Source organism: Pongo abelii, chromosome 16 (assembly GCF_028885655.2).
Source record: "Pongo abelii isolate AG06213 chromosome 16, NHGRI_mPonAbe1-v2.0_pri, whole genome shotgun sequence".
Lineage (NCBI taxonomy): Eukaryota > Metazoa > Chordata > Mammalia > Primates > Hominidae > Pongo > Pongo abelii.
The window spans coordinates 19,884,277-19,893,658 of NC_072001.2; the positions used below are offsets into that span (position 1 = coordinate 19,884,277).

General features: G+C 49.5%; 1 protein-coding gene and 1 long non-coding RNA gene across 11 annotated transcripts in view; one reads left to right on the forward strand and one right to left on the reverse strand.

The window, feature by feature from the left end:
• LOC129050386 (uncharacterized) overlaps positions 1 to 6,841 on the forward strand; it is a 46,041-nt gene extending 39,200 nt beyond the window's left edge. For 5 of the 10 annotated variants that reach the window (XR_010137360.1, XR_010137368.1, XR_010137367.1 and 2 more), the window contains one exon: positions 5,964 to 6,134. This is a non-coding gene — a long non-coding RNA (uncharacterized LOC129050386). Of the gene's footprint in view, positions 1 to 5,963; positions 6,137 to 6,741 lie in introns of those variants that run through there. The other 5 variants (XR_010137365.1, XR_010137364.1, XR_010137361.1 and 2 more) reach the window with 5 other exon arrangements.
• Positions 1,891 to 8,917, reverse strand: LOC129053826 (golgin subfamily A member 6-like protein 7). The gene is made up of 8 exons (XM_054545940.2): positions 8,734 to 8,917; positions 7,073 to 7,201; positions 5,907 to 5,957; positions 5,725 to 5,818; positions 5,536 to 5,642; positions 4,203 to 4,261; positions 3,733 to 3,874; positions 1,891 to 3,435 (listed from the first exon to the last, which is right to left on the reverse strand). Exons 1-8 carry the CDS (start codon positions 8,815 to 8,817, stop codon positions 2,299 to 2,301), a joined length of 1,803 nt encoding a protein of 600 aa, XP_054401915.2. The 5' UTR covers positions 8,818 to 8,917; the 3' UTR covers positions 1,891 to 2,298.
• Positions 8,918 to 9,382: the final 465 nt, after the last annotated feature.

The window sequence follows — 9,382 nt, forward strand, 5'->3', positions numbered from 1 at the left end:
GGAATTTCTCATCTTCTCTCTACTGCCTCTGAGTTGGAGATATCAGAGGGAGCCATGGCCCACTGTAAAGTAACACAATGTCCCCACCCACAGGGTTAGAACCCCGCTTCTGGAGGCAGCTCTGAGGGGAGCAGTCACATGTGGAGAGTGCAGGGCTCTGTGTCCAGATGGGGGAAGGGGGTTACCAAGGGGGTTGACCCCCCTCTGGCCAGGTGGCTGCCTTCTGACACACCAGTCTGTCTCTCTAGCACAGTGGCCCCCACACACCCAGCCTGTCAAACCTACAGCCCTCAAGAAGACTTTGGCCAAATCCATGAGCTGCTCCCTCTGTTAAGAAGGAAGCACAGCTGAAGCATGAGGAGGGCGGTAGAGCGTGTATGCTCTGGCCCATCTCCCCACAGTCTGACCAGAAGGAAGGGTCCTTTCAGCCAGGCTTGCCCAGGCTGGGGTTGGAGTGTCAGTATCAAGCCAACGTCTTCTTGCTTAATGGGTGAGCCCAGCTGCTCCCGTGCAGCTGCCACCATAGTGAGGGTGAACCAGCAGGAGGCTCCGCAGCACTTTCAGGCTCAAGCTGCCTGGTGAGATCTACTCTGTGGGCTCTGTAGGCTGGTAGAGGCTTCCAGGAGGAGGAGGGGATGCAGCCATCAGTCCCCACTCCTGGGAGTCGTATTTCTGAAAGCTTGGGTATACAGTAAATATTAGGCTGTGGGCTGGTTTATCTATGGATTTCATGTGGGAGGGTTATAGGTACAAGCAGTTTAAAGATGGAAATTTTGAGAGAGCAGGCAGGGATTTAGTGCCGGGTAAGGCAAGCAGTCTTGTCAAAGTAGCCCTTTTGGGGAGGCCAGAGTCCTGTACCCAATGTCCTCAGCAGGTTCATCAGCTGCTGGGGGAGTGCCAGACAGGATGAAAGCACAGGAGAACTTTCTGGATGATAGAAATGTTCCATATCTTCAAAGGAGGTGGGTTACATGGGTAATACATTTGTTAAAAGTCATCAAAATGTAAACCAGATCTGTGCATTTCACGGAATATAAATTATACCTCAAATCAGAAACATTTTTAAAAAGACAGATGGGCTGGATGCAGTGGCACACGCCTGTAATCCCAGCACTTGGGGAGGCGGAGTCGGGTAGATCACTGGAGTCTGGAGCTCGAGACCAGCCTGGACAACATAGTGAAATCCTGTCTCTACTAAAAATATAAAAATTAGCCAGGGGTGGTGGCACATGCGTGTAATCCCAGCTACTTGGGAGGCTGAGGCAGGAGAATTGCTTGAACCCAGGAGGCGGAGGTTACAGTAAGCAGAGATTACACCACTGCACTAGAGCCTGGGCAACAGAGCGAGACTCCATCTCAAAAAAAAAAAAAGGGTTTTCAACATTCATTAAAGGCAGAATAGCTTGTTATAGATTAGCCTCCCCACAGGAACAGTTAGAAAAACTGGACAAAAATGTGTCCCCCCTCACCATCAAAAACAATTGTTGGAAGGTAATTGGAGACCTCAGCCAGGACTTGAGTGACCAGGCCTAGGAGGTGACCCTGACAGTCTGTAGTGCTTTCCCCCATTTGGTGATTGGTCAACAGTGGAGGGCTAAGAGGCTAAGAAACTGAGTATGAAGTGATAGTTAAGAGGCTGGAGAGCCTAGCTGAATGTTTGGCACTCTCACAGGGCTGAAATGACATAATGAGAATTTGGGTCCCAGTAAGGAGATGGGACCTTGGTGGGGATCCTGGAAGGGCCACCCCTAAGAATCCAAAAGAATAAAAAATAGACCAGCTGTCACAAAAACTAAAACCTGCTTTGAGCCAGCTTAGTCCCAAACTAGATGAAGGTGATCTGCTTGAACGCCGATTGTGTGCCATAAAGTCAAAGTCAATACTCTCTGGAGGCAGATAAAAGTTTACTAGGCATGCCATAAGACAAGACAACACAAGACTAAACGAGAAAGACCAAGAAAAAAAAAAAATAGAAACATACATAGATATTAGAGTCCTCAAGTAGAATTTTTTTTTTTTTTTTTTTTTGAGATGGGAGTTTCACTCTGTCAGCCAGAGAGGAGTGCAGTGGTGTGATCTCGGCTCACTGCAACCTCAGCCTCCCACGTAGCTGGGATTGGTGATCCCCCCGCCTAGGCCTCCCAAAGTGCTGTGATTACAGGTGCAGGCCACCGTGCCCAGCCAGTATTTTGCCACAATTTAAAATAAATTTTCTTTTTTCAAGTTTGTTCTCAGACGATATTCACAAGGTCATGTGGCGGCTTACACTTCTGTAGGCCTTGTTGACAGTGCCGGCTTTTAGATACTGATGATCTTCATCTTTCTCTTGTCTCCTCGGTAGAAGAATGGGATGCAGGAGGTGCTGCCTAAGACTGGGCACTCCTGGGCATTCTTCCTTCCACCAAGCAGCTGCATGATCTGCTGTGCAGTGCAATTGTCATCAGGAGAACCCTCCGTGGCCTCTCGTGCAGGCTTCACGCTGCCAGGGTGGCTCGTATCATACAGATCTTCGGAGGGAGGGAGGCAGGGCTCTGAGCACCGCTCCTCCTGCATCTTCTGCTCTCCCGTCCTCTCCTTCTCCTGCATCTTCTCCACCTGCCCCCGCATCTTCTCCTCCACCTGCCCCCGCATCTTCTCCTCCTCCTCCTGCATCTTCTCATCCTGATCCCACAGCCTCTCCTCCTTAAATCGCAGCCTCTCGTCCTGCTCCCTCATCTGCTCCTCCTGCATCCGCATTTGCTCCTCCAGCTCACACATCTGCTCCTCCTGCTTCCGCATCTGCTCCTGCTTCCGCATCTGCTCCTCCTTCTCCTGCATCTGCTCCTCCTGCTTCCGCATCTCCTCCTCCTGCTCCTGCATCTGTTCCTCCTGCTTCTGCATCTGCTTATCCTGCTCCCGCATCTGCTCCTCCTGCTTCCGCATCTGCTCCTCCTGCTTCCGCATCTCCTCCTCCTGCTTCCGCATCTGCTCCTCCTGCTTCCGCATCTGCCCCTCCAGGTCGCGCATATGCTCCTCCTGCTTCATCATCTGCTCCTCCTGCTTCCGCATCTCCTCCTCCTGCTTCCGCATCTGCCCCTCCAGGTCACACATATGCTCCTCCTGCTTCATCATCTGCTTCTCCTGCTCCCACATCTGTTCCTCCTGCTTCATCATCTGCTCCTCCTTCTTCTGCATCTCCTCCACCTGCTTCCGCATCTGCCCCTCCAGGTCGCACATATGCTCCTCCTGCTTCCGCATCTGCTTATCCTGCTCCCACATCTGCTCCTCCTGCTTCCGCATCTGCTCCTCCAGCTCGCGCAGCTCCTTCTCCTGCTTCCGCAGCCTCTGCTCCTGTCTCCACATCTTCTCCTCCTGCTTCCGTAGCTTCTCCTTCTGATCCCGTAGCTCCTCCTCCTGATTCCACATCTTCTCCTCCTGCAAAGTGTTGGTTTGAACCTCAAAAGGAAATAGACTCATAAGCTAGGTATATAAATGTAATCTATAAAATAACGGTTTTAGTCTATGATTCTTTAAAAAGAAATTTTAAGCCCTAACCCTGAGGTTTTCTGATTTCCCAGGCATGGTCCCAATTTGTAGATTTTTAGCACACTCTAGAGGATTCTATGGCGGGACCAGAACAAGGACCCAAATTTTCCAGCTCTTGGCTGGAGCCTCCCCATACCCTGCATGATCCCTAGACCATGGTCCCAGCTGGATGGGGCTCCCACACCCCCCGGGGCTGCCGCTGCTCACCTGTGGCAGCAGGATTTTGCCCGTCTCCAGTTTCCTTTTTAGCTCCTTGATGTGGAGCTGGATCTCAGACTTTTCAGTTTCTACGAGTCGAAGTTTTTCTTGTAGTTCGGCATTTTTCTCCTTCAGCTCCTCATTGGTTATGCTATGGCCGGAGGCAATAGAGAAAGGAATGAACGAAGAACAGAAAGGACCGCTTTGGTGATCGACCCTCTACCCTCGCTCCACAACCACAGAACCGTGGCACTAGAAGGGACCCAGGAATTAAAAGTCCCAGGTGGCAGGCCAGAGAGAAGACATGAGTTGCCTGAGGCTACCCCATGAGTCAGTGGCACAGCCGGCACTGGAGCTTCCCTGTGCACACATGCAAACCTGTATGACCCCCTGCCATGCTCACCTGTACCCCCCACCTCCCAGCACACCACCCACGCTAAGGGCTCTCAGACCTCCCATCCCACCTTCCCCTATCCTACGTGTTCCTGTACAGCTCCAGACTCAAAGCGTCCCTCTCCTTTGTTAACTCCTTGATATACTGCAAATAGAGAAAGGTCAAGTCAGGATACAGCAGGCAGAGGAGCAGCTGACCGACCAGTGATGACAGCTACAGTGACTACTCCACAGTAACACTTGCTCCCTCTCAATCCCACCTGACATGTTCTCAAGGCATTTCCAAGTCCATGGTATAATTTTTTTTTCTTTTTCTTTTTTTTTTTTTTGAGATGGAGTTTCGTTCTTGTTGCCCAGGCTGGAGTGCAATAGCGCAATCTCACCCCACGGCAACCTCTGCCTCCCGGGTTCAAGCGATTCTTCTCCTCAGCCTTCTATGTAGCTGGGATTACAGGCATGTGCCACCACACCTGGCTCTCACTTGTTTTTCAAAGAACTCAGTAAGGGTGGAAGGGACAGGGAAAAAGACTGAATTGTTTGCTGGCTAACAGGGGCCCAGAGAGATGAGAAAATTTTACTATTACTGTATACAGCATTATTACAGTAATGCTGCTATTGCTATTATTACTACCACTGTTGGAAACTTTATTGAGTGCTTCACCAGGCCCTAAGCTAACAATCCCATTTAATCCTCACCACCACCATAGGAGACAGTTATCATTATCACCTCTATTGTGTAGATGAAAAACATGGGGTATTAAAGGTTAAGTGCTTGCCTAAGATCACTTAGAGCTGGGATTTCAACACCCAGGTATATCTGATTCTCTAAACCCATTCTTTTGGTGGGGGTAGGGGCACAGATAAGGAGGAGGAAATTAATCCTTTGTTGATTTTTGAAAGAACGATACATTGGCATAGTCCAAACCTCAGAAGGTACAGAAGGGAAATATCTCCCCCCAATACTGTTCCTCTCGCCTGAGTTTTTTATGAATCCTTACAAACATGTTTTATGTATATTACCATAATACGTACACACACAGAGACACACACACACACGTACATGTGTTCCCTCTCTCTACACAAATGGTAACATACTAAAGATACTCTTCTGTACCTTCATGGTACAAGTACCCTAATCCCCACCAAGGATTTGACCAAGGGCACAGCCAAGTATGGGCAGGGTGGGCACTTGGCCTCGGAGCTCTGTGTCCAGTGCTTGCTCCCCACAGTGCCCCGCAACTCACTGACAGCAGCTGACCCAGCCCCAACCTGCCTCTAACAACCACATACAAAAGCAGCAAGAAATGGCCCATGCTGTCTTCTGGGCAGGACACTGCATCCTGCAGAAGGGACCTTTAGGCTCATTCCTCCATCTGTGAAGCTGGGCTCCCAGGGGACCGGGTAGGTGGTTGGACTCACCCTGTCCGCCTTCTTGTGCTGTGTGGACACAGCAGAAAGAGCCCGCTGTAACTCTCTTGCAAAGTTCCAGGAATGATGCAGGCATCCTGCCAGATCCTTGGATTCTTCTGGAATGAGAGAGGTTGAGATGCAGCCCAAAGGCCTGTGAAAATGCCAGGTTGAAGGAAGATGGGGTGCCCAGATTCCCACCTTCAAATTTCCTAGCAGCATCCTGGCTGTAATAGAGTGCTGTCTCCAGTTCAGTTTTCTGACACATAAGGATTCGTATGGTATGATCCTGGGCCTTTGGGAGAAAAGACAAGCAAGTGCTGAAAGAGAAGCAAAGAAACCTTCTCCAGATGACAGGAGGGAACTTCACACCCTCCACTCACCTCTAGCTGCCTCCTTAGGGCTTGCTGATATTGGTGGCTTTCCTGCTTTTCCTATAGGAAGAGGAAGACAGAGCTCTTACTAGAGGGAGGCAGAGATGGCACAGCAAGAGACATGCCCCCAGAATGGCACCACTGCCCCAGGACAGGCCCACCCATGGGACCAGGTTATCAGGGACCCTGTGGGGATGGGGTGGAATCTGGGAGGTGAGCCTTCCTCCCCGTACTGGGAGTAGGCGAGATGAGACTGGGGCCTCTACATCTGAGTGCCCCCGAAACCCAGCAGTCATGTCGTGAGCAAAGAAAGAAACCATGTTACTTCTTTCAGCTGAGCTCGGTTCTGTTGTTTCTGTGGGGAGAGTCAAAGGAAGGTGACTGAGGGTAGCCCCTCGATTCTATTCCCCAGGCCAGGAAGCGGTAGGCAGGGGTCAGGAATGGATTTTAAGGACAAAGTTCTTAGACCCAATGGGAACACGAACTGATCAACTCTCCTTAATGCCCAAAGAAAAAGGATTTGGGTCTTTATTGGTTTTTGCCCACAGCCACAATACTGAAAGTCTGAAACTAGATTCTCCAGAAAAGACAGTAACAGAAACCTTCAGACATGGAATGTGAGAAAAGCCCACCCTTCTGCTAGCTTGTGATTTAGAAAGATGTGTTCATTCAACAAGCATTGAGCAAGCACATAGGGGCCAGGGACAGTTCTTCCCAGCTGGGATATAGGACGGAAAAGGCAGACAGGAGCCCTTGGCCCCAAGGTTTCCATTCTAGTGAATCTTTAAATCCCAGAGTCTCAGAGCAAACAGAAACCTCTAATACTCTAACTCTACCTCCTCAGGAAATGGAAGCCCAAAGAGGAGAGGAGTTTACAGCAGGCCCTGGACTAGAGATTAACACAACAACAACAACAACAACAACAAATCTAATTTAAGCTTCACACATGTAAGTAAAACATTACCACCCCTATTTTACAGATGTGAAAAGAGAGGTCCAAAGAACTCAAGCAATTTGCCATAAATCGTGTCCCTCGCAGATGGAGAGAGAGGGTAGGATTCAAACCCAGAATTCTTAACCAGTACCCAGCAGTTCTTCCTTCCACAATCTCAACAGTTACCCTCGACTTCCCCTTGTGCCCCTTGTCCTCAGGAGACCAGCCAGCCAAGACTCACATCCTCAGGTGAATGGTAACCACCAGAAGTGGTTTTCTCAGGGTTAGTGCCATTATTTATTTTCTTCTGTTTGCTGTCGGTTGCTCCGGTACCAGCACCAGCACTGTTCCACTGATGATCATCTGTAAACTGTGGAAAAGAGGAGCAGTGATACTCATGAGAACTACAAGCTCCTACAGTCACTTTACAGTTTATACAAAATACTCTTATAGACTATCTGATTTAATGCCACCGACAACTGTACAAGGTGTTGTTGCAATCACTTAGTGACTGAGAGAGATTGATACCATGGCTAAAAGAAAGGCAATAATGGAACCAAAACTCATTCTTCTGCCTCCGAGCTCTGGGATTTTGCCACAAATCAGCAGCTGCCAGGGACCAAAACCAGAGGCAGAGGTAGAAAAGTAAAAGTCATGTATCCTCAGGGCAGAAGGCAGCCTTTCTGTTAAATCTGGAAATTGAACAGAAAGAGGACAACCCAAGCTTCATTTTGGAGAGAAGTCTGCTAGTCTCTTAGAAATATATGTGTGACTGTCATCCCTAAGAACATTAATGTTTTGTCTCTCTCAAGAGAATCAAGGGAAAGTGATGCTTCAGAAAGATGCCCCATATGTATCCTGTGGCACTGAAAGTACCCCAGGTTGAGATGAGATGAGGAAGATTCAAGTTGTCAAGTTCAGTTTCCCAAGGTCTCTTCCACAGAAGATGAGCAAATCTCACTTCAAAGATCACTAACTGATGGGCACTCTGGTGCCAGAACCATGGAGAATTCAAATATGAGGTGGAGAACTTAGGAAAAACTGTTGAAGTCTCTCTGGAGAGTAGAAGCCTGGGAGAAAACCAAACCAAACCCGTTCTCCCATTGCCACCCAGAGACACTGTCAACATTTTGAGTTCACAAGGGAGGTGTAGGCTTTTCAAACAGTCAACTTCTGTGTTAAGGGAGTAAGGCAGCCTGAAACTTCTTGATCCTAGGTCACATGGTCCCCACTCCCCTTCCAGATGGAAATTTGTGCTGCAACCAGCGTAACCAGAAACAGGGTGAGAACACTTAGGGGATGGGTCCTAAGATCAAAGGCCAGTCTTGCAGCAGTAATGACAGTTCCTAGAGGGACTGTGCCGTCAGTACATTCCACTCCTCCGTGGGGTGGTGGGGGACGGGTGACATCAGTGCTATGCCCAAGTTGCCTCTTTGAGATTGGGTTGGGGTTCGCAGGGTTGGGACCCAGGTTCTTGGAGACCTGAGCCCAAACAGCCCAAGGAGGTCAGCCATGGGGCAGTGGTAGGCAAGGGTAGAGTATGGAGCGGGGAGCCCCAGGAGTCACCTGCCCAAAGTCACCCTGGGGTGACTGGTGAGGGCAGGTGCTGGGGCATCCAGTTCCTTGGAAACATGAACCTGAAGGGCCCAGGGAGGTCAGTTTTCAGGCAAGAGGAGGTGAGGGCAGAGTACAGAGCAGGGAGTCCCTTGAGTCACCCGCTCAAAGTCAGGTGAGGGCAGGGGTTGGGGCTGACACAAGATTTTGGTTGAGGGAGCCCAGAGGCATTGGGGGGGCCCAGCCTGGTGTACCTCTGGAGTGACACGGACTCTGACAGCTGTTCTGCCATCAGAGGGGGCCTGGGGTTGGGTTGGGGTTGGGGTCCCGCAATCCTATGCGTTTTACCTGTCTCTTGGCCTCAGGCAATTTGCTCTGTTGGTTTTTCTCTGACATCATGGGGAGGGGAGGGAGGTGGGGTTGGGGCCACATTGGCGTGATCCAGGCAACGGCAGTGATATGCCTCCAGTCACGTACCACGCAGCTATGTGACTGAGCCAGAGGAGGCGTCACCAGGGTCACACTAGAATGCAGAATAGGGGTGTGGCCTTAATGCTCCAAGCCCATTGGTCAGTGAGAAAGATGAAAGGGAAAGGAGGCGGGGTCAAGCAGCCACGTGTCACGAAGGTCCTGTGATGTCACAAGGAAAGGCGCCCATGCAACTGCTGTCCCCACCCACTCTAGGAGAGGGGTGGGGCTGGCTTTCACTTTCTGAGCTTTAAAACTTTATCACCTTAATTGAGGTACAAATCCTATTATAATGGAAAATTTACAGCATGCTTGATGATTAATAAAGCTGACTATATTATCCAACATTCCAATAAGGTAAAATAATCACAATAATTTCTCTTTTTTGGAAAAAGTTTCTCTTATTTTCCTACATTATTAAGGGTTTTTTTTTTTTTTTTTTGGAAACTAGAGACATGTCTAATATATTTAAAAACACAAAGCTTTTGAGGTGGGTGTGATGGCTCATGCCTGTAAACCCAGCACCTTG

Excerpts from the sequence above, each read along its gene's own strand:
- LOC129053826 (XM_054545940.2), bottom strand. The coding sequence starts at position 8,817 with ATGTGGCCCCAACCCCACCTCCCTCCCCTCCCCATGATGTCAGAGAAA. Across the intron at positions 7,202-8,733 it reads TGCCTGAGGCCAAGAGACAG|TTTACAGATGATCATCAGTG; the intron begins GTAAAACGCATA and ends TCTTTTCCACAG. Across the intron at positions 3,875-4,202 it reads CTGGAGCTGTACAGGAACAC|CATAACCAATGAGGAGCTGA; the intron begins GTAGGATAGGGG and ends CTCCGGCCATAG.